General features: G+C 29.8%; 2 protein-coding genes and 1 non-coding gene across 3 annotated transcripts; 1 reads left to right on the forward strand and 2 right to left on the reverse strand.

Annotated features, from left to right (window-relative positions):
* Positions 1-561: 561 nt before the first annotated feature.
* Positions 562-634, forward strand: TRNAA-UGC (transfer RNA alanine (anticodon UGC)). The gene has a single exon. It is a non-coding gene; the product is annotated as a tRNA-Ala (tRNA).
* A 4,752-nt stretch (positions 635-5,386) lies between these two features.
* Positions 5,387-6,124, reverse strand: LOC133702798 (uncharacterized). The gene is made up of 2 exons (XM_062127115.1): positions 5,876-6,124; positions 5,387-5,777 (listed from the first exon to the last, which is right to left on the reverse strand). The coding sequence occupies exons 1-2, from the start codon at positions 6,075-6,077 to the stop codon at positions 5,548-5,550; spliced, it is 432 nt and encodes a 143-aa protein (XP_061983099.1). The 5' UTR covers positions 6,078-6,124; the 3' UTR covers positions 5,387-5,547.
* Positions 6,125-15,070: 8,946 nt separating this feature from the next.
* Positions 15,071-17,334, reverse strand: LOC133693000 (zinc finger protein WIP2-like). The gene is made up of 2 exons (XM_062114190.1): positions 16,765-17,334; positions 15,071-15,528 (listed from the first exon to the last, which is right to left on the reverse strand). Exons 1-2 carry the CDS (start codon positions 17,332-17,334, stop codon positions 15,094-15,096), a joined length of 1,005 nt encoding a protein of 334 aa, XP_061970174.1. The 3' UTR covers positions 15,071-15,093.
* Positions 17,335-25,931: the final 8,597 nt, after the last annotated feature.

The raw sequence follows: 25,931 nt of genomic DNA on the forward strand, positions 1-25,931 counted from the left end.
AGGTAAGATTAATTGATGGTTTTACGCTATCATACGAGTAGTGTTGGAGTTAATAGCTTGATTGATGCTTAAGTAATGATGATTTTTTAAAGTATTTTTTATTTAAAAATATATTAGAATAATAATTTTTTATTTTTTAAAATTTATTTTTGATACCAACATGTTAAAATAATTTAAAAATATTAAAAAATTTAATTTGAAAAAATAAATAAATAAATATTTTTTAAAAAAATACTTTTAAAGGACCTAAGTCTTTTTTTCTAGGCAGGTAATTGACAATTGAAAATAGTAAATTATTTTGTTTGGTCCCCCTCTCCCCCGGCTCTTACCTTTAGTTTTGTGGCTTGGCGCATTGTCTTTTTCTTTTTCTTTTTCTTTTTCTTTTTCTCTTTTCGTGATCAGACAATGCTTTTATATTCAATTTCGAAAAAGAAAACTCGCCCGAATCAGGTTTTTTAAAGAGACTCCACTATATTCCTGGATGTAGCAAAATTGAATTTAAAAGAACAAAAGGCAATTGGATTGTTTCTTTTAATAAACTTAAGGAATCCTCTTGTCTGCGGGGATGTAGCTCAAATGGTAGAGCGCTCGCTTTGCATGCGAGAGGCACGGGGTTCGATCCCCCGCATCTCCACGTTTCTATTTTTATTTTTTTTTATCAATTTTAATTTTGCTACTTTTTAACAAATATCTTGAGGAGTTTTAATTCCGGTGTATACAGTCCACTGAACCGGAGAAGTAGATTTAACCAATACCAGCTTGAGAATATTCCAGCTGTGAAAATAAATTAAAAAAATAACTGTAAAGTATTTTTGAATCAGTTTTGCAAAACTGATTCTCAACAAAATTTGCGAAATTGAACAATGGCATTTCCTAAGCAGTACCATCCAAAAAATCTAAGCAAAACACGCGAGTGCAGAACATGACCTGGCAGGTGTTTATTGGTCCAACAACATCATTGGCAACCAATACTTTGCTCTGATGAACCTTCTCTCTCCTCGTTGCTTGAATGGATAAGAAAATGTTGAATAGAAGATAAAACACAAGAAAGCACCATCTCCACCATTAGCCGATCCCATGTCGACCATTCTATCTGCCCACATCTCCTCCTCCTCCCACCCAAAAGCCACCACAAACCCCATCATTCTCCAAAACCCACCTGCCCGTTTCCCCCACCGAACAAGCTCCACTTATCTATTAGTTTAATATATTTTATAATCAATTGTTTGGTTACCCGTGATATTATTATATTCATATAAATATATATTTATTATTAATAGAAACTTAATTTATTTTTAATATTTATATAATATTAGATTAATAAATTTAATATTTGATTTATGAATCTATAGTAAATAAAAATGTTTTGTAAAGAAGATTATAAAGTTATTGTAGTTATAGAATTTTTATTTCTTCAAAGTATTGTTTCTAAAATTTTCTAGACATTCATTAGTTCCGTAGAGACCGGTACATATTATATTCTTTTCTTTATGAAAGGAAATAATTGTTCTCATAAACTAAGATATAAGAGATACTTAAAACTAATATATAGATGTTTGTCATAAGACATATACACTGAATTGACCTGCATGAAAACTTCTTATAGAGAGATCACCTATACTATATCTATGGAAAGGCTCACGTGACGGTTATGTAAGTGATTCTTAGACTTGAGGTCACCAAGTTATTTTATATAGAGAATGTTATGATTTGATCATGTTACATGTTATCTTAGTCGAGGTAACGAAAGGGCAGACATTAAGTATAACATAAACTATATGAAGGTATTTGAGTGGTCAAGAGAAAATTCATCACCCCAGATGAATTAGAAAAAATATTTTATCCATTCTCAAATAATATTGATTGAAAATTCCTTAACCAAGGTAAAATAAAATTTGAAAAGGGTTTCAAATCTTATTCAAACAATCATTGACTATTATGTATAGAACAAACATGATTTAACATAACAGACATAATTCATGTTTTAATGTTAAATTAGAATATTATTGATGAAAGGATATTAATTATATTGAGAAACTAGTCACCGAAAAGTTAAGTTAAACCACTAATGTATTTACTAATATTTGGGGATTATGACATGTTACTAGATGATACACCTGATCTTCAAATATAAATTAATCAATTGTTGAATTGATAATAAATTAAATTATTTAATTATATTTAATTATAATTATAATTATAATTTATATTTGCGTCAACATATTAGGAACCTAATCATAAATTAAACTGGAATGATTTAATTAAGTATGACATGATTAAAATATATTTTAGAAATTAAGGATTAGAATATAACTAATATAGAGATTATATTTCTAGACCTAGAAAAATTAAGTAGGATCTTTATTGAGTTAATTTCTAAAATTGTTTTGAATAAATATATTAAATTATTCAGGGGGCAAATGATATTTTTGTAATTTATAAGATTTTTTAGATTTTCCTATAAATAATAAGTTAAGCCTCCTATTTTTAAGAGAAAGAGTGGTTATCTGTTAGACAGAAAAACTATAAAAACACCGGTGATTCGTGTGGATTACTGTTGGAGGCCAGATAATTGGACGACTTATGGTTTACGACAACTTAGCCTTTAAAGAATTATTTAAAACCAAAAAAGATTAGATTTCCAGGGTAATAAATCTCTAAATAACTCTAAATCTGTATAACAGAATTCTAGAAATTACCAAATAATTTTGTTTTATAATTTTCGTTGCATGCATGATATTCAGAACCCAACACTATCAACACTCCCATTGCAGCCACCACAATATTAACTGCCATTACCCCCAAGAGCGGAAGCAAGGGGGGCAAGCAGGGGCCAAGCCCCCCCTACAAGACATTTTTTTAATTACTGGGTATTATTGGGTAATTAAATGTGAGGAGATAATATATATTTTATTTTAAAGAGGTGAGCCTTAAATTAAGTGTGACTTTACTTTTGATTTCTTTTGAATTTACTCTTGACCTACGTGGAAAAGAAAAAAAATATAAAAGCATCACTTTGTGAAATAAAAAACAGAGCCACCAATTTACCCTAATATAAATCCTGCAGCCGATCAAAAACAGAAATAAAAACACAAATTATGAGCAAAATTTTTCTACAAAAAGATTAAAGCAGAGCCACCAATTAATTTATCTTTCATCAAACAAAACAAGGTAACTTAAATTTAAAATCTAATTTTGTTTTGTTTTGAGATGTTTGTTAATGATTTGATGATGTTTTTTTTTATATAATTCTATCATTTTTGCTCTTCTTTTTTTCTCAAATCTGCTATGTAAGATCCTACATCGGAAGCGAGCGTCCAGAGCCAAGGCCTTATAAGTGCATGCTCACCTTGACTAGTAAGACGCATTTTGGGGCCATACGTGGCTACCAAGAACAAACCCGTGAGGGGGACCTGGGTGGAAGCCTTGGATTTGGGTGGACTGGGAGGCCCAAAGCGGACAATATCTTGCTAGTGGGGTGGGGTATTACATGCTAGTTCTACCAATTGTTTTTTTGAATTATTGTTATAGTGATTTTTTTTCTAATTAATTAGATATATTTTATTGATTTGTTTTGATTATACTTGAATTTTTTATATATTTTTTGTTTTTAGCAGAGCCACCAAAATTATCAATTTTTTCTTACGATATATATTTTGGTTTTAGGTTGAACCATGAACAAAATAAGAAGAATTGATTATTATTTTTTGAAAAAAAAAGAAAAAATATTGATAACTCACAGCCTACTGAATAAGCTTTTTCAGTGATGAAGATTGTTAAAATAAGATTTCGCAATCGGATAGAGGATGATTTTCTTGCAAATTATTTGATTGTCTATATAGAAAAAGAAATTGCTGAAAGATTCACAATTTATATGATAATCGATGATTTCTATTTTATGAAAGAACGATGAGCACAATTAAAATAAATATGTAAAAATCATTCTTTATTATTTTTTGCTTTATTTCAAAGTTTATCAAATATAAATAATGCTTCGTTTTAGCTAGTGTTTCTTATATACTTTGTATGTTTATGTTTGATAAGTATAAAGACCAACAACATTAAAGTGATGGATACATTATGAAGATAAAATTAACTTCATTGTTTTGACTCAATTTGATATTGCTCCAAACATTTTACCTTATACAAAGGTCATTATATGTTTGTAGTAACTTATTTGAATAAAACTAAATTATACAAGTTTTGTTTTACAACTCATGTATAATAAATTAAAACAAATATTATATCTTGTTATACTAATTTTGGTCTCCTAACAAATAATTCTAGCTCCTCCCCTGATTACCCCTTCCCTAGCAGACCCTTCACAAACTTTTCACATCTACTACGGCACCGCATCCAGTGCTGCCAATTATGGCTGATATGATGGCAACTCCGACAAAAAAGCTTCTGCTGAGTATGTCTATGATGTCCCTGATGGGTGGAAAGAACGTTAGGTCTCCAAAGTTGAAAAGGGTGCCAACGGAATTGATAATATAGTTAGAATTGATAGTAAAGATCAAAGACACTCAAAACAAATAACAAGCTTTAGCTCGTATTAAACCAAGCCAATTAGGACCTCTAATACTAGACAACAATCATAAATGACTCATGATGATGCCTCAAGGTTTCTTGATCCCTTTTCCTTTCAGGTGTCGGTGATATAGTATGAAAGAGAAATAGAAAAAAAAAAAGTTATTGGAGGCATATCAGAGCTTTATTTTTTTTACATATCTAATAATACTATTAGAAAGATCTTAACAAAACAATTCTAATTATGCTTTGAAAAACCACCATACAAAGTCATAAATAACCCTAAATTAACTCTGAATAAAATCTCTAGCCAATTAGGACTTTGTTTGGTGATCTTTCAAGATGTGATTAAAATTGTTTCGTTAAGTTTTCTCTAATGGTGTTGGGTGTGTCAAAAACAGAGTTTAGTGTGTTTCTATTGACGCATTTTTTCTTTTTCTTTTCCCTCTCATTCTCTCCCTTGCCACATCAACTTATTTTTTTTCTTGGTTATTGAATCTTAAATCTTATCTCTTAATTGTTTGATTTTTATAAAATTTTGGGTTAATTTTTGTAAGTATTGAAAGAGACATGAATTTTGAATCAACCCTGTAACAACTCTCACTTATGTTATTTTCCCAAAATTTTTACCAAACTTTGCTAGAATAGTTACCCACTATGTGAAAGCTTAATTTTACATGTATCCAATAGTAAAATACTTTGAATTCCAGCTTAAAAGCAAAGCATTTTATCATCAAATAATATTCTGTCAATTATAATCATACCTAACAGCTTACAAGCAATTGCGGCTGCTGAACGCGTCAAAAAGCCAAAACAAATCAAATTGCTCTGTTTAGCCAGAAAAGAGAGATAGATATCATATGAAATATGATTTGCATTTGCATTTCCACTTCATCCAAAATGCTTAACATATGGGTACATAAAAACAAAGAAACATACACAACACAATTCTTGATATCCTTCAGGATTTGCAATTGTTACTTGTGCTTCTGGATTTTGCTTACAAACCAATTTGGGCTAATACAAAGTGAAGCCATCATCATATGAAACATGCCACCCTCGTCTACAAGGTGAGGCATTTTCATCATACTCAGCACAGCAACTCCATCTTTTCTTCCAATTGACACTTCCAGTATTTGGTCTATTATTCTTGTCATTCCATTTATACACTATCACTCCAGAGCGGTCGCTCCACTCTCCGTCAATCCCTTGGTGAGGAGGAGACAAAGAAAATAACCCCTTCTCCCCTGCACAAAACGTTGCAAGCATAAGACTCCCATATAAAAATGGAAGACAGGGAACTCCTTTAGCAAGTTGGCGAGGAGGAATATGCATAGTTGCATACCTGTGGTGTGGCCATGGAAAGAGCAGGCAATTGGGGAATTATCTTTGTCAAGATAAAGAGTGTGGCACCTCAAGCAACGCTTCTTGGTTTGGAGTTGAGTGATATGTGGTTTTGTTCCATCAATTTTTGAAGATGACCTGATTTTTAACACATTAGGTGGCGTGTGGTCAAGGGTTTGGGAGAGAGGGTATGTCATCGCCATCCTTGCAGATTCACCTGACAGAGAAAGAGGCCATTGATGGGCTGGTAAGACTTTATAGTAAAGCCGAATCATAGAAAACTGTCCAGTACAGTATATAATAGTGGCCCATGAATTTCGAACTGAAAGCATGGGCCTATAATCTATATCATCTTTTTGCTTCTTTTTTCCTTCCTCTTTGCTAGTGTTCATTGCAAGACGCGAACACTTTCCATTCAAGACTACTTTTCATATCGTTCTTGAACTCCAGCTGCACCATGGCTCAACGTGTCTACAGCTTCATTGTCATCTTTTTGACTTTCCCTGATTAGATCATAGAAAGGATGGTTTTTCCCTTCCATTTGTTAATTTATTTTATCATCAAGATATTGTTTCAAGTTTTTAAATAACAAAGTGTGGTATAATGATCATCTCTGTTTGAAGTGAAAATAAGAACTGATATAGGTCTCAACTGGGACTTCGTTTATTTCCCAACATTTCCAATATTTGGTTTTCCTATAGAACTTTCCTTTATTTTCCATTTCTTCTTTACTAAACAAAACATGAAGTCAGAATTAAACTATCAAAATGGTGTAAATTAAAGGCTTCAAGCCATAACCCCGCATGCATATAAAGGCTATGATCTTGATCAACTCATATATAGGAGGCTACCTGCTAGCTAGCTAGCTATCCTGAACCAGCTTCTGAGCTTAATCACCCTCCTTTTCAACTCTTAACTCAATCCAAATTATAGTCTGATCATTTACAAGAGAAGAGGCAGATAGAAATTAATCAAGGCGTTGTGCACAAAACCAAAATATACTCTTTAATTGAGGTTACCGGAAATTAATCAAATAGGACAATTGTCTTTGAAAAATGAATATTAAGTAACATCATAAGCGTATTAACAATTCCAAGTCCAAAACAAATATGAGCGTATCAAACCTTTTTTTTTTTTATGGAAACATGAATGATTTTGATCCAATCAATAAATTCACAGTAAATTTTATCAAAACATTCTACAAGCTTTGTTTCTTGTAAGAATAATTTACGTTAGACAACCGAGGACGGAACGTATCTAAAATTAACAAATATTTTAAAATGAATGGGGAAGTAATGTAGTTCTTATCACATGTTTTTTTATTTTTATTTTTTTAGTATTTTGCCTTTTATTTCTTTTTTTTCCTCTTTTTTTTTGTGTCTTTTCCCACTTTTTTTTTTTTGGGTTTGACATGTTTTTTTTTCAAGATTGTCTTCTTTTTATTCTTTTTTTGTTTTTATATATATATTTTTTTAAATTATCTTTATCGATTTTTTTTTAATATTGAACTGATTGAAAATTTAGTTATGTAGTTTAAAAAAAAAACATTATGGATTACTACAATGTTTTCCTATACGTTTTTTTTATGAATTTTTTTCTTTTTTTTTTCAAAATGATCTTTATCGATTTTATTTTTTTCATATTGCGTTGGTTGAGAATTTTGCTTCGTAGTTTTTTTCTTTAAAATACAGTAAATTGTTATAATATTTCCCCACATTATTTTTGTTTTGCTATAGTTTTTCTCACATGTTTTTTTTCCAAAATTATCTTTGTTGAATTTTTTTTTAATATTGAGCTGGTTGAGAATTTAGCTTTAACTTTCCCTACATGTTTTTTTTTCATTTTTTTTATTTTTTTTCAAAATTGTCTTCTTTTTTTTGTTTTTTTTTTTCAGAATTGTTTTTGTTGATTTTTTTTTTAATATGGAGTTGGTTGAGAATTTCACTTTGTAGTTTTTTTTCTTTAAAACACTATGAATTGCTACAGTTTTTCCCCACGTAGTTTTTTTTTTGTTTTTTATGATTTTTTTGTTTTTTTCTAGAATTTTCTGTCGATTTAATTTTTTTCATATTGAGCTAGAAGAAAATTTAGTTTTGTAGTTTTTTACTTTAAAACATTGTAGATTGCTACAGTGTTCCCCACGTGATTTTTTTTTGTTATGATTTTTTTTAAAATTGTCTTTATCAATTTTATTATTTTTAATATTGAGCTGATTAAAAATTACAATTGTAGATTTTCTCATAAAACACTATAGATTGCTACAGTGTTTCCCTGCATGATTTTTTTTCTTTTTTGTTTTTTTTTGTTATGATTTTTTCCAAGATTTTCTTTGTTCATTTTATTTTTTAAATATTAAACTGATTAAGAATTTAGCTTTATAATTTTTTTCTTAAAAATATTGTGGATTTTAACAATTTTTTTCCATATAATTTTTTTTATTGTTTCCACAAACCTCCGAGCTTGCAGCATTGTGCAGGCATAACATTTAGTTAGATCTAGGATTTGTTGTTTGTGTTTTTCTTTATCTTTATCACTTATTTTACTTGTTTTATTTAGTTTGTGAGCTATTACGCTAGTTAGATTTTATTAACCATATAACTTTAATAAGAATTTAGATCTATGAATAGTATAAACATTTTTAATTTATTTTCTAGAAAATTGATTATTCATAACTTTTTAATTCAAATTTATCTCTGCGTCGGGTATAATCTTTAAACTTGTCTTTTACTTTCTTTTTTCCCGCTATACACCAAATAATTTAATAGCTTAGTTATACAAACCACTATCATAAACGAGAAAAAGCATTTGACGGTGAGCCGATGACTAAAAGAATAGTCATCAATTACTTTTATTTTTAACCGTCGTACCGCGCTTTTTAAATTACTTTTTATTAATATAGATATTGAGATTCACTTATATTTATATAGATATCTCAACTAATTTTATAAATTTTAAAATTAGTAATTATATAAACTTTTAATAACCATCATATTAACAATTATATGATTTAAATTTAAAACTATATATAAAAAAAATTTAATCTCAAACCTTTATTAATATATAATTTATTAAAAGATTGTACCACTCCCTTTTTTATTAGCTATCAAGCTGGTTCAAAAATCTCAAGCCAGACATAATAATGAAAACTTTTACAAATCATTTAATTATAATATAGATAATTTGTTTTTAACGGAGAGATAAATTTAGATTCCATTTCTTATATAAAAAGTAATCTGAGCATAGCCCACCCGCAAAATGAAAAAATAAAAAATAAATATTTTATATTTGCACTGCCATATATACATGACCTATCAAATTAATTGAATATCGTTACACAATTACGATACATGATTTACTACCTCCCTGTTTTCAGATGCCATCTAGCGAATTTTTATTTTTATGCTGGTTAGCCAGTGTATAGTTAATTGACGAAGTTTCGTTAATTACTAGTTACATGTCCCGTGCGATGCCGCGGATTAATTATTTTTTGCATTTTAAAAATAGTTAAGATCTAAAAGTATTAGGTTTTTTTACAAAGTTATACCCAAGAGTTTCAGGTTTGGTTGCAACGCCTGATCCAAGAGTAATGTCTATAATATTAATAATAACATTAAACTTGGGTTAACCCTTAGCATAAAAGTGTTTTGATTGCAATACCAGACCCAATAACATTGGACATGGGTCTGGCTACAAGGTTGTGTCATAAAAGTGTAATAATTTAATAAATTAGTTAAAAAAAACTAACAGGAAGAAAAAAACTAATGAAAAAAAAGAAAAAAAATATGAATTAATTGGGTTAACCCTTCAAGCCAGGTTAACCCGTCATACTTTGAATTTGCATCGTGAAAGCTTTGATAGTTAAAAAAAAAAAACAAATTAATGGGTTAACCCAGAATTAACTGGGCTAACTCGTCAAACCAGGTTAACCTGTCAAACCCAAAATCCGTGTAATGAAAGTTTGATAACTAAATAGAAAAAAATTTAACATTAACAATTTAAATTAAACAAAAAAAATTAATTAAAAAAAAGCATCAGCCTTTTCACAGTGGACTGCACTATGCAGTTCACAGTCAAAGGCATAAAAAAAAACTAAAGGTATCAGTCGAGAACTACTTAGAAAAAAATTTAACATTAATAAACTAAATTAATTAAATAAAATTAATTAAAAAGAAAAAATAAAAGAAAAAAAACTAAATAGAAAGAAATTTAACATTAACAAACTAAACTAAACGAAACGAAAAAAATAATTAAAAAGAAAAAAAAAAGCAAAAAATAAAATAAAATTCATGTTAACTCGTCAAACCAAGTTAACCCGTTAAACTCGGGATCTGTGTCATGAATGTCTGGTAACTAAATAAAAAAAAGTGAATATTAACAAACTAAACTAAACAAAAAAAATTAATTAAAAAGAAAAAAAATCCGGGTTAACTCGTCAAACCATGTTAATTTGTTAAACCCAGTATTTGTGTCATGAAACTCGAGATATGTGTCATGAAAGTCTAATAACTAAATAGAAAGAAATTTAACATTAACAAACTAAACTAAACGAAAAAAAATTAATTAAAAAAAAAAAGAAAAAAGCAAAAAAAATCCCAAAAAACATAAAAAAACAGTTAAAAAAACTTAGATAACCTTAATAAAAAAAATGCCTAAGGAAGGGGTCAGTGTTTTACTGTGGACTGCACAGTGCAGTCAACAGTAAAACATTGACTCCTTTTAGTTATAGTTTAATTTGCAAGATAAATTTTAAAAAAATTGATATGGTGTTGAAATATACAAGAAAAACACATGTTGACTTACGGTCATCAATATTATCAACCTAATCAGCATAAGAAGGATGAGGTACGAGTAATATGCAAACTATAAGAAAATATATCTTTTAAATAACACAGAATATGTTTAATGACAACCCAATATGTATCAGTAAAAACATGCATAAACCGACATATCTTATTTATAATTTCTAGTCTTGTAAAATTAAGATATTGAAAAATACCAGTAATTTGATAAAATAATGTAGGATCAAAAAAAATATAATCAAACAACATATCTATTTTGAAGGTAGAAGCAGAATTATCAACTGATTTGCAAGAAAACATACCTTGTAACAACCCTAAATATAATCATAAATTATTTTATATATATATATATATAATCAAAATTTCAGCAGAGTTTCGTTTGTATTTTTTTATACCAAGTTATTGACTCAATATTTCTCAACTTATAAACATCAATTACAATAATCGTCCCATCATCTAGACCTTTAAAACTCAACCATAATATCAAATTATCATTTCCATATTCTATAGAATAATTATTTAAAGCTAATTAATTCATGGCATGCATCAAATTCTTTCAAATGTAATTATGTTAAAAATATGTATACAACCAACTATAATTCAACTTAATAAAAACATCTTAAATTACATTTTACATAAGTAATTAGGTTAAATATTAAAATTCTTAAATACAAGAGTGTATTAAAACAAAATATTGGTTTTTCCAATAACATCAATTACTTAACAAAATTATTTATCCATGCATCTACTTTCCAGTTCGACAGTGTGATATACCTAAAGATATAATCATATTAAGCATGGTTAAAATTAAACATTACGATAAAAATAATTAAGGACTAAATATTCATGTGCATTAATGTAATTCCAGTATCATTAAATGAAATATCTTATCTTTAGTAATTCAATGATTTCATCAATTCTTAATACGATTTCTGAATAGAAATAAATTTATGAAAATATCAAGAGTGTTTCTAACAAACCTACATATTTAACTTCAATCTAAATCAATTAAATTCTATAATTATCCATTATACCAAGTATTTATCTCATTAATCAGGTAGTTAATTCTCTTAACTTGCCCATACATTAGGACATTATTTTCCTTAACCAGGAAATCATCTTCATGCACTCATTTATCAGGGCATTATTTTTATTTACCACGAAATAATTTTTTCAACTCGCTCATTCAACATGATATTATTTTTATTTACTAGGAAATAATCTTTTGAACTCATCCATTCAACAAGGCATTATTTCCATTTACCAGGAAATAATCTTTTGAACTCGCCCATTCAATAAGGCATTAAACTACCTCTTTATTTCATCACTTCATGCTAAAATTACTATCTAAGAAAATTCCTTCTACAATAATTTGAAATAAGTTATTAAGTTACTTCAAAGTGTTGAACACCAACTTGGTGTCTGTGCGCGCGAAGAGGTCCATTAAATTCCAGTAGATCAGGTAGTTCAAGCATTATCAAGAATTTCTGAACAACCAATTGAACCAAATACTTCCAAGAAGATGATGGTACAACATTGAGAAAATCTACTAGAATGAAGAGATAAGCAATTCTTAGTTATTATGTTGTGTATCTGTAAAAATCTGAATATAACATTGGAGTAAAAATATTCCTAAATCATCTTCACATGCTATAAGTTGCATAGAATCATAATTTTGGTACAATACCATAAAGAATGAAGAAAGAGATGAACTTTATGAAAAGTAATAGAGTTTGGGATGTTGTTGAGTTGCCAAATAATGCAAGAGCTATTGGATATAAATAGATCTTTAAGACAAAGATAGATTCATTGGACAACATTAAAAGACTTGGTATGACTCGTTGCTAAGGGATTCACTTAAAATAAAAAAATCGATTACACAAACACTTTTTTCCTTATATCTAATAAAGATTCTCAGCATATTATTTTGATATTAGTAGCATATTTTGACTTGAAAATGCAACAAATAAATATGAAAATTGCATTTCTTAATGGAGATATAAATGAGGATATTTACATGAAACAACTTGAATGATTCTCCTCTAGTGATGGTGAGCATTTGGTTTGCAAGCTTAAGAAATTCATATATGGTTTAAAACAAGAATCTCAATAATGGTACTTTAAATTCCATGATGTACTTTCTTCATTTGGGTTATAAAAAACATCATGGATCAATGTATATACCAAAAAGTCAATAGGAGTAAAATTTGTTTTCTTTTTTTATATGTGAATTATATTCTACTTACAACCAATGATAAAGGTTTGTTGTATGAGGTGAAACAAGTTCTCTCTAAAAATTTTAACATGAAAGATATGGATAAGACATCTTATATCATTGGTATTAAGATATATGAAGATAGTTTTAAAAGCGTTTTAGATCTGTCTCAAAAAGCCTATATCAATAAAGTTTTAGTGAGATTTCAAATGAAAAGTATAGCTTTAATTGTAAAGGGTCATACATTCAATTTGAACCAATGCTTGAAAAATGGTATTGAAAGGGAAAGAATGAACATTCCATATACTTCTATTGTAGAAAGCCTGATGCATGCTCGAATCTGTACAAGACCTAACATTACATTTGTTGTGGGAATGTTAGGATAATATTAGAGTAATCCAAATATTCATCTATACATAAACATGCAATATTTAGTCCCTTAAAGGTACTTATTTACTTTTTTTACAGCTCTCTAGTAGTTCTTGTTGATTCACACAAGTCAACATCAAGATATATTTTTATGATGGCCAGTGAAGTTATATCTTGGAAAACTGCCAAACAAACTTTAATTGTTACTTCCATTATAAAAGTTGTGTTTGTTTTCTATTGTAAGGCTACTGCACATTGTGTATTGTTAAAGAGTTTTATATTTAATATTAGAATCATGAATTCTATTTCCATGCCATTAAAAATATATTACGATAATTCAACTACTATTTTTATGGCTAAGACTAACAAAAGTGGTAATAGAAGTAAACATATTAACATCAAGTATTTAGCCATAAGAGAACATGTCAAGGAAAACAAAGTAAACATATTAACAAAATTGATGATCGCAAATCCTTTGACTTAGGGCATGCCAAGTGAAAATAGAACATGGTCCTATTATGTGATTTTAGTTGTATAAACTATATTATTTTTAAAGAAGTTCTATTTATTGTGATGTTTTCTTATATTTATATGCACCTTAGTTTATTTGAGAAAATTTATTTGTATAGAACCAATAATAAACATAGGGCTTATTTGTTCACTGAGGTTGGTACATATAAAATAACACTTGAAAAATTATATGCATTGTAATACATAGAATGCAATACTTGTTATTAAAGGACTTCTCGTTATGATTCATGCATTTGTTTTCAAAGAAATCTAAGGAATGGGGTTAAGTTAAGACAATGGGTTAAATTTATGGACCAAGTGGGGGAATGTTAAATTTATGTTTTACTAATCCCTATTAATATGAGATTCGATTTTTCCATGAATTTTAATTTGATCAAATAAATTAACTCACATATTGATATTTTTAAAATTAATAGTATCACAGTTATATTAATAAGAGTTTAATGAGATTCTTGTTATATAAATAAATGCTTTTGATTTCAACGCTTATACATTAAGATATAGATTTTTACCTACATAAATATAGAATTAAATTTGAGGATATTAGATCTTAAAAGTACTAAAACCTTAAAAACAAACAATCCGTAAATATTTTTCATCAATAGCATATCTAAATGAAATTGTTTATATAAACATGTGTAGATTTATTAAATCTAACAATTTCGTGCAAAATAAAAGGATTTGGGGATAAATCCTGCACATACATACCTAAGATGAAAGAGATAAGAAAATGGAAGAACATTAGACCTTCCAACTGATCGTCTTTTCATTTGTAGAAAGGGAAAAAAAAATCTTGCACCATGTTCAATGAAAATTACATAATGCATGCTTGCTCCCGACACAAAATTTGCATTTACTAATATAGCAACATGCACTTATTATAAAGACTTGGCAGCACTTCCAATGGATTAAAAGAAAAGGAAGAAGAATCACAATAATCTTTTCGAAGTCCACTGCTAATTAACCAACTGCAGTTCATAATTAACAAGGCTTGACTTGCAAGCCCTTATCAGAACTTTGCTCTTAACTCCATTTGAGAAAAGAAGAATAATAATAAGACTTCACTTGTTTAGTTCTTCCTTGTAAGTGGGTGGATTTACACAACTTGGTCTAACATAGTCATGAACCTTCCTTGTAAGTGGGTGGATTTAGTTCTTCCTTCATAATTGACATTATGCCTAGAAATACACTGGCGAGAAAAATCGGGGAACTAAACAAATTAATGCACCCATGAGAAATTAATGGAAGCTAACAAGAATATGTCCATATGAAGGTGGTAAAATTCACCGAAAACCCTATTGATGATCACATACAGGAGTCACCATCATGTTCAGTACTTTCAGATGCCAGTTCATCCTCTTCTTCAAAGAAATCAATGCCAACATGGCCATGGCCAAAGGCCTTAATGTGGTCTTTTAGAGACCTCTTGTGCTTGAAATCAGACCCACAAATGCAATACCATATTTTCCCACAGTTCTTTTCATGTGTTCTCCAATCTCCTTTCACAGCAAATGGCTTACCACATTTTCTACACATAAAGGGTTTGATCCCATGCTTTCTCTTGTAATGTGTTTGGAGAGTTCTAAAATCTTTGAGCGGTCTTGCTCTCGGATGATCAATGTTGTGCTTGCAACCTGGTGCACAACAATAACATGGAAGTCTTAGCATCGCTGTTGGCTGGGTTCCTCTTAAAGAGTCAGGTCCTTTTCTGTACTGAGATCCATGTCCCCACATATGCATCTGCAATATTAACCAAAACCCAGTGAGATAGCTTAGATATAAATAGATACCGAAAGAACAAAGCATCAATGTATTCAAGGAACTATTAGGGGTGATTGCTAGCTATTCTAATGAAAGATTTTTTTTTTAATAGTTATTTTATTTGAAAATATATTAAAATAATATTTTTTTATATTAATGCATTAAAACATGATAAATACTATAAAAAAAAATAATTTAATACGTTTTTATAAAAACAGAAGAAGCTGTGTAAAACACCTAAAAAAAAGCAGCACCTAGAAATCTTTGCAAATGGTTACATAAGGAATTATAACTTTCCTTTCCCCAGATGGAAACTATATGCATCCATTTAATTGTGCAAGGCCTACTTTAATTTAAGAGAAGTGAATGTGCATGTGAGCTTCTAGGTAAAGGGGGACATGACTAAAAACTTGACATTTGATCCATGTGAGAGGACTACTGGGTCATGAGTTATATATACAATATAAGAAACTCGGCAAAATTGATTACAAGAAAACGAAATCAAGGTTGGGAGATGATTTTAGCAGCCTCCTTACTATCAAGGGAATTGGTAAATATTCTGTTAACCTTGAAAGACTGTGCATGCCAGGCTTTATTCTTGATTTAGGGTTGAAGAAATACTATTATTAGTTATACAGACATTATATTTAGTATTTTTGTTAACCATTAATATGTGCCTTTAGAGGGACACAGTACTGATCAGGTTTTTAGTAAAAAAAAAAGGGATCCAGGGTGAATTTTCACAGGCATGAAAAGGATCGGAGCACTCTGAATTTCACTGTTCAGCTAGCCTTATCTGTTGATTCTCAGAACTCTGAAGCGCTCTATTTATTTGCAGTTTTTCTTTAACCCACCTCAGCAACTGACCTTAGCATGATCTTCAGAGTAAAAAAAGTACAAGGACGTCTCATGAAAGGTCAAATCACGCAAAAAATCTCAGTTGGAACTTGAAAAAAAAAAGACAATCAATAATTATCACTGCAGATCTCAAGATATATATACATGTATAGTGTATGCAAAATTTAAATCAAACATAAAATTAAAGACAGAGACCTTCTGCAGTCTAGGCTAGCACTGTACTACTCGTACAAGTTAACTAATAATAGCAAATTATTAAAAATAAAGTACCTAGATCCAGCAGAAATGGAGCAAGAAAAAAGGAAAAGAGAGACAGGAAGAGCTTAAGGAGACGTCTTTCAAGAAAGCGGGGCAAACCTGCAAGTTGTTGTATCTGTTAAAGGTCTTGGAGCAAAGAGGACATGAAAATTGACTTGGACCAATAAGAATCTGGGAAGGTGTAGGAATCCAATACTGACCCTTGTTTAGTTTCTCCAAAGGGTACCCTGAAACTGCACTCATCTCTCCCTTATCTGGTGCATTTGGAGATGGGAAAACCCTAAGTGCCCTCTCCAGATCAGAACTAGGGTTAGGGAGGCCTATATGCAGAGCTACAGTCACAGGCTCAACATTACCATCTGCAGTACTAAAAAAGAGGCTATCATCATCTTTTTTCATGTACTTGTCCTCTTCCATGGAACTACATGAGGAATCACGATGCTCTTCTTGTTGTCTTGCGGGACTTAAGTATTCTATCAGGGGAAGGGCTTCTTTTGGAGGAGGCGCTGAGGGAGGAATTGAAGATTTGTTGTCGAGCGAGTAGTTGTTTGAGAAAGCATGAAGGCTAGAAGGATTCGAGTAAGAAGTGAAAGCAGTAGTGTAGTGAGGATTAAGAAGCACGAAGTTGAAAGATCCAGTACTGAAGAGATTAGAGCAAGGGTCTGCCATGGTGAAAGAAGCAAGAGAAAGAATAGTGTGATTTGGCACTTTGGCTAGCAGAGGGACTGTAGTAGTATATATAGCACAGAGAGTAAATTGGGGCTTGGGTAACTTTGAACATGGAGAGCATACAAGGCAACAGTGAAAAGAAAGGGTGTAGAAAGTCAAGAAATTACCCTCCGCGTTAACTCAAGAAATTAACTTATGGACATGAAATGATAACGAAGAGGAAAGGAAAAGCCAAAGACAAAAGTCAGGGATTAGGCTTGCAGCAGGTTGTCTCCCAAGAGAGGATTGCACCACACATCCTCAGAGAAAGAGAGAGGGATCGAACATTCTGTTTTTATTGTTATTATTTTTATCAGTTTTCAATATTATCTTGCCTGAAACAACTAGTAATTCCTTCGGCATTTGCTTTGATGGGTGTGTTTTGTGTTCTTTAAACCTCCGAGCTTGCCAATATTTTCATGGGAAGAAAGCACCTCAACTCCAAAATTTCTTCAATTCCTGATACCGGTGGTGTTACCCATAAATTAAATTAGTGCTCGATATTGTTAATGACTATAATTAAATGAATGAATCTCTAGAATTTTATTTTTCTTTTTTTAAAAATAAAATATCATCTCAAAATTGTGGATTGAAATACCCCTTTTAATTACCAGCGGCATTCTTTACGGCTTCGGCTCGGCCAACGAACTCCTTAAAAATCAGTGCTGGGTTTTAAATTTTGATGGGTTATGATTATTTATGTGAACTAATTTACTTTGATTTTGAGAGATTGGTCTGATAATTTTAAATGTTTTGTTTTGTTTCTTGATTTTCTAGGTTTAATTAAAAACAATATCTAAATTTAATGAAATTGATGTAAAAAATTAATATGGTCTTAAATTAAATCATCTAGAAATAACTTAATCTCATTAGATACATAAACTAACTCAAAAACACTTTCATCTAGATTTTTTTTAAAAAAAAAAAGCTCTATATTAATTTAGGAAATATTTGTTTTTCTGAAATCGTGAATTTTTTAATTTTTTTCAAATTAATTTTTTTATATTTTTTAAATTATATATTTTGATATACTAATATTAAATTTTTATATATTTTCAAATAAAAAATACTTTAAAATAAAACTACACGGCGCATTAATATATTTTAATGTGAAATCAACCAGTTTTTTTCTGGTTACATGCATGGTATGAGGCTTGGTGCGTATATAAGTGAATAAGGTGACACGTGTTGACAAATCAAAGACACCATGCATGCTAACATGTGAAGTCACATCATTATAGTATAGCTTGCAACGATAATGACAAGGAAGACAAAATGAACTGACCTCTTCTACAATGCTAAAGGATAAGACATGTATTTCTTCCGGAATTTAGGCTGCCTGGTTAATCAAGTAATTAATTAAAAGGATGTTTTGTAGCGTAATAACAATTATTTTTTAAAATATTTTTTATTTTAAAATATATTAAAATAATATTTTTTTAAAAAAATATTTTTAACATTAACATATCAAAATATCTAAAAACATTAAAAATATATTAATTTAAAATAAAAATATTTACTTTTTTCAAAAATATTTTCAAATCATAATATAATGTCATTTTTAATTCTTCATTCTTCTTTCTTGAGGTCAATTTTCCACCCAACACTCTGTGTTTGAAACCAGAGGGAGAAACATATATCAGTTAAATTCAATAATTAACAAATATTATAACATGTTTGGTTAATTTCAAGAGGCTGGATAAAATATTAATTTCAATAACAGAATAATGCATTTTGAGATTTCTTTTAATTATAAACCTATACTTTTTCTATCATGTCATGTTGAATTTTATGTTTCAAACTCTTATTTTTAATGATAAAATTAATATATTATCAAATTAGTTTATTTGTTAGTCTATACCAAGTTTTTTTCAAAGAGCCTTAAAAATATATTCTTATATTGATTTGATTTGATTTGATATATTTTAAAAAAATTAATAAATTTTATTTGAATGTCGAGCTTGAAATTTAAATTTCAAGAATTTTTAGAGACCATGTAGAAATATGAAAGATATTATTTTTAAAATGTTTTTTACTTAGAAATATATTAAAATTTTAAAATTTATTTTTGACATCTAAACATCAAAACAATTAAAAAATACTAAAAAAATAATTTTTTAAAAAAATAATTTTAATAAAAAACGGTTTACACCGTACCCCAAAGAGGATCTAATGATGGTTTGGAAAATACATTTTCCATTGTGTTTGTGTGTGTTTTAAAAGTATGTTTATTTTAAAATCATCAAATTGATTTTATTTTTAATATTTTTTAATAATTTTAATACGTTAAAATATCAAAAATTAAAAAAAATATTTTAATATATTTTTAAATTAAAATAATATTTTTTAAAAATCACCGCACGGCGCACACCGCGACAACTAAAAACACACACTTATTAATTATCAAACTAACTTCTCGAGGGTAAGACGAGTAAATAAGAAAAAGACCCTGTGAATCCATTACTCCAGAGTATCCATGGAACTTTCCACGATTAAAAAGAGTGTTACACGTGGAATACACATTAGACGGGGGGGGGGGAGTGTTGATCAAATTAGAAAAACTTCTAACGTTATAAATGTTTTTTTTTTTTTTTTGTGCGTGTCGGCATTAACACCATCTCGACGCGTGGAACACAAACTTTGGCATGAAAATGAAATGCAAGTGCAAGATGGAGGCTAGAAAGAAATTTGGCAGTCAGCCAGCAATGATAGTGGTAGAAAAGGCTATCTATACGTAGGTGCTCAATTCTTGTAAATATAAAAATAATCACTCTGCGGAAAAACTAGTCTGAATATTTACGTTAATAAAAAAAAAAAACCACTCTCAAGAGGCACAGAACATGTATGAGCATCTTCGAGAAAAAAAGTTTACAAGTTTCTAGCTCATGGTAGCAACTAGGTCCTTCCGAAGCAAGGAGACAGGCCCTTTCTAATGATGGGGCAGAAGAAATTGGTAGAGAGTTAAGGAGGAGGATAGAGTTATTTATGTCTGCTTTAACACGAGCTGCTGCAACTCACCAGGAAAAAAATTGCAGGTTGAGATAAGTGTATATTTACCGATTTTAGTTCATCGCCAGCTACTAGTGAGGCTTCGATTTTTCGCTGATATGCCTGCCCAACAGATTCAGCTTGGAATTTAATACTCTATACCAATCCTCTCCCCTTACTTGGATTGGAACATAAAACCAGCAGTCACATGAAAAACTTAAGATTTTCAGACAAATATTTTTTTTTTTCCTGTTCTCCTCACGATCAAGTAGAGTATCAATGTCTCCCTCTAAGTTTTTATACCGAATCTCTTATTCAAAAATCTCTTTTATCAAGTCTGTACAAGAACTGGGACGTGATTGATTTATGCAATCTATGTGTATATTTACGTCTCGAATGATTGGTTAGGTGGTAATGGGAGAATTCATTTAAGCAATCTATGGTTAGGTTTGAGATTCAATTATCATCCTTGGCTTTTTCGAAGATGTGGCATATCCACATACAATCAAATTCATTTACAAAAATATTTGAATTCCAACTGATCTGGTAAGGTATAGTTAGGTCTTTCGAAATGAATGTGAAGACATAATATTGCTTAGTACTCGTGCTTATAGTCAATATATATATTGTTATTTATACACTTATTTTTATATCAAAGAAATTTTGAGTGTAGATTATTTACAATACTCCTTGCTCATCAACTCCCAGGAGATTTAGAGTTTAGATCAACAATTTATTGCACGTATCATCTCGGAATGGTAACAAAAACTTACTTAAGATCAGAAATTCATACCAATTTCACCGCCAGATGGTCTATACAATTAAAAAAACAAAAGAGACTTCCAAAGGGAACCGTGATTTAGAATTCCTCAAACCATAATAACTATACTTGGTCTTGAACGAAGACTTTTTGGGAGCTATGTTGACCATTATATATATATATATATATATATATATATATATATATATATATATATATATATATATATATATAAGCGCATCTCATCCCAACTTAAGCTGATAAAAAGTACATGCCTCCTAGTCAGAATATTCAAGGATTGTGAAAAGAACAAATCGAACTTCCCAAATCATTCGTGTTCTCGATACATGAAAAGTTAGGTGCGCAAGGATTAATTTGCTGAATATGTATATCTCTACTTCCACGATTTCATTTGTGAATGTCTAAGGCATGCATCTGGTGAATAAATCAGAAGGAGGGGAGGATGGGGGCGTTGTTTGTTGAGGTGGAGCTAGCTGACTAGCTCTATAACTCACGAGGAAAACAAAATAATTTCAACTTCATATTTTTCCTACTCCAGAGATATATAGTATTGGTTAAACATTTTGAACTTCTGAAAAATCTGTCCAATTCAATAGGGTACTTGAGTTCCTTAAGGAACGACAATCATGTTTTCCAAGGCTAGCTTTAATTTAAGAGGGGTTGTTCTACTCATTTTGGTAGAGCCCCTCTCTAATTCTTTGTTCTAATTAAGTTGTCTCGAAGTCTTTGATTTGACCAGAGTCCATGATCTTATAAGTTTTTTGTTTCCAAGATGGCACGAGTGAGTGTCAACGGGAAGTGGGAATGGCCTTTTGAGTCCCCATGTCCAAGATTGTTTTGAAAATACCAAACAACTGCCTGCGAGATTGGAAATCCAATAAAGTCCATACCAAATCACAAATATTTTTTGTTCACATTTTGCCTGTGGTCTACAGCCAAAAGATCAAGGAGATTTGCTAACAAAATTAAGAAATTTTGTCTTTGCTGCTTTATATGGTTATGTCTTAGCTGGGCACAAAATGGTCTCTCTCCCATCGATCAAGAAACAATGAATTGTAGTTTCAACTATTAATAAAGCTAATTTATTTTACCAAAATATTAATTATTCCTAAAATCAAGAAACAATCTCATTCATTAAAAAAGTTTAGCTGGTAGAACTAGTGAGTCTCACGAATTCAATAAGCAGTGATCACGAAAGAAATTGTATCTCTCTAGAAATAACTATTAACGGTTACTTCAGGTAATATTTTAAATGATTTTATGCGGAAACCGAGTTTGATAAATCAACTGTCAAGTTAGAAATCTTAAACAGTGATCAAAGGTTTAAATCCTGTCACGCAGGCTATGAGTTCCCTCATGAAGAACAGGCCATAAGATGTGCTATTGAATGACGACAACACTTGTGAGGGTGACAGCTGACGAGGACCTACATGGGATGTTTACAAAAGAAGGGCGGGGGGAGGGATACTCCGACGCCATGATTGGAACTCACTGTTGCTACATCATCGTCTCTGACAATTTTCTCTCTTTGCTCCTTCGCCTAATAGACGAAAGGGATGGGTTATTATCTGTCATGCCTGGGTTTCACCAGTGAGGTAGTAGAATCGAAACCCTTTTGGGGAAAACAACAGGAGGAGCTGAACAATTAATATTGAGTAGATAAGATCGTAGGAACTGCTACTGGTTTATAAACATTTACAAGTAATATTCTAGGAAGGCTTTAATTTCAGAAGTTTGTCAAGTTGCTTGTCACATTAATTTTAACTGGCTTTCTCTTGTCATTTACTCCCTCTTTCAAAATTAAACCTTGTAGGACCTAACACTTTCATTGCAGTCTCAGACTGCTGCCTTTCTTTCTTTTTCTTTTTTGTTTTTTGTCTACAAGAACCGATCAATTGTCCTCTAACTGGTCGAAGCAGGCCCCTGGTTCGAAGTTTGCCATCATAAATAACCCAGAAACTCAGTTTGGGCCCTACAATTGTTGTCTCCTGCCATATCAACCTATCAATTGCATAAGGCATTCTTTGAAAAGTCAAGGCAGGCAAGTTTTGCTCATAAATTACTTCTCAATATTAATTATGTGTTCTAAAATATATATTTTTTGTTAATATATTAAAATATTTTTTTATTTATATTTTATATTAGTACATCAAAATCATTAAAAACACTTGAAAAATATTAATTGAATGTTTTTTAAAGTATAATCACAAACAAACATTAAGAACTAAGAGCATACATTGATAATTGAAATAAAAGCCAATAAATGACAAGATTATCAAAGGCCACCAAAGCAATTAACTATAGCACGCAAATGAATCGAAACCTGCAAATCAAAACAAGACACTGGCACGATAGGTGCAGGCCTGCAGCCCTGTTTCGAGGTTCATGTTGATTAATTGCGTATAGGAAGGATGCAAGAGTACCCTACATCATCATTAGTCAAATATCAGTTAATGGCTATAACAACCTCAACAAAAATTATATAAATATTAGCAATATATGTAATAGTAATTTATCTCCCCGAATTAAATCATATAAATATTATTTTATATATCATATAGCCAATTAATTGATTATACATAGGATCAATTTTGTTCATATAAATATATTTAATTTTAATAAAAACTTATTTATCTTTAATATTCATTAAATATTTGATTAACGAGTCTAGAGTAAAAATAAAGTCATTAGAAAAAAATATTTTACAAAGAAAATTATAAAGTTGTTATAGATATGGGATTTCTATTTTATCAAATTATTGTTCATAAATGTTCGTGGTCAATACTCTATTAAGACTATATATTAATTAGAGTTGTTGAAACTAATACATATTATTATTATTTTTAATGAAAGAAAGCAATTGTTCTCATAAGTCGAAATATGAGGGACACCTAGAACTTATATGTAGGTGTTCGTCATATGACATATACACTGAACTGACCTGCATGAGAATTTCATATGTAAAGATCACATGTGTCTATAGAAAGACTCATATGAATGTTGTGCAAATGATCCTTAAATTTAAGATCACCAAGCTATCTTATATAGAAAATATTATGTTTTGATCCTGGTACACGTTGTTTTAATCAAGGTTTACAAACATGTAAAATTGTAAATATTAGGTATAACATGAACTATATGAAGGTATTTAAATAATCAAGAGAGGATTCATCATCCTAAGTGAATTAGAAAAAATATTTCATATGTTCTCAAATAGTATTAATTGTAAATCCTTATGCAAGTGGAATAAGATTTCAAAAAAGTTTTAAATCTTATTCAGATAATCAATGACTATAGTGTATCATCCCAGGTAAATTATAAAAACTATTTCATATATTCTCAAATAGTATTGATTGTAAATTCTTGTGCATGTGGAATAAGATTTGAAAAGATTTTTAAATATTATTCAAATAATTAATGACTATGGTGTTGAGAACAAACATAATTTGACAGTAATAATTACACATGTAAGTGAAGAGATAATAATTACATTGATAAATTTAAATCAAAACATCGTTAGTGAAGAGATAATAATTACACTAATAAATTGGTTACTAAAAGGTTAAATCAAACCACTTATGATTTTTCTAATATTTAGAGTATCATGACAAGTTACTAGACATTGTATTTGATCTTGAAATATAAACCAATCAATTGTTGAATTGACAATAAATTAATTTATTTAATCCTATTTTATTTAGGATTGTGATTTATATTTAGATCAACTTATTAGGAAACCTAATGAATCACACACATAAGAACCATTGGTCAAAAATTAAAATGGAATGATTAATCATGCATGACTTGATTGTAAATAAGTTTCAGAAATTGAGGACTAGATTGTAATTTATATAGGGAATTATAATTCTAGATCTAGAAAAATCAAGTAAAGACTTAATTAAATAAATTTCTAAAATTATTCTGAAATAATATATGTAATATTATTCAGTGGCAAATCAATACTTTGTCATTTATTAAGTTTTCAGGTTTTCCTAAAAAAAAATGTCCTACCTTTTATTTTTTATATAGTAAATAGTACAGAAACTATAAGTTATAGAATACGTGAAAAACATTATATACAAAAAAAAAAAAAAACTAGCACTCAAAGGTATTGCAATCAATCCCTTACCCCTAAAATGATTTAAGAGATTTCTCATTAGTAGTTCGTGTGGATTACCTGAAAACTTGGATATGGTTTACAACAACTCAGCCTGAAAGCAATTACTCAAAGTCGGAAAGAATATCTGGTCTCCAGAGTATGTTCGTATAACAACTCTAATAAAAAAAAAATTGTTAAAATTTAATATGGTTTATATGTTTTGGATCGTTTTGATGTACTGAAGTCAAAAATAATTTTTAAAAAATAAAAAAAACTATTTGCATGTATTTTAGCACGAAAAATTATATAAAAAGCAACCACTACCATACTGCCAAACATATGTTAAGTGTGTTTAACAGAATCTTGAAACTCTTAAAACAAATTTTAAATTTATTTTCTGTGCTATTAACATTTATGTCGAGAAACCGAATAATAAATACCTCACTTTAGCAATTCCATGTGTAGCAAAGTATTATGTAATAAAACAGAAGTTGTTTCAAGTCTCATCAATAGTACAGTAGTCCATCTGCCTAGATTTCCAGTCTACTTCTCCAACAAAATGAGCTACATGGGGAGCATACCAGCATCGTGCATTCAATGGCAGCAGCACCGCAAATCTCCAGAAGAAATTATTTTGTGAACAGTGTGGAAAATGATTGCTGTCCCCATTGAAGCAGATGGCTACTGTTC

This window comes from Populus nigra, chromosome 1, assembly GCF_951802175.1.
Source record: "Populus nigra chromosome 1, ddPopNigr1.1, whole genome shotgun sequence".
NCBI classification, from domain to species: domain Eukaryota; kingdom Viridiplantae; phylum Streptophyta; class Magnoliopsida; order Malpighiales; family Salicaceae; genus Populus; species Populus nigra.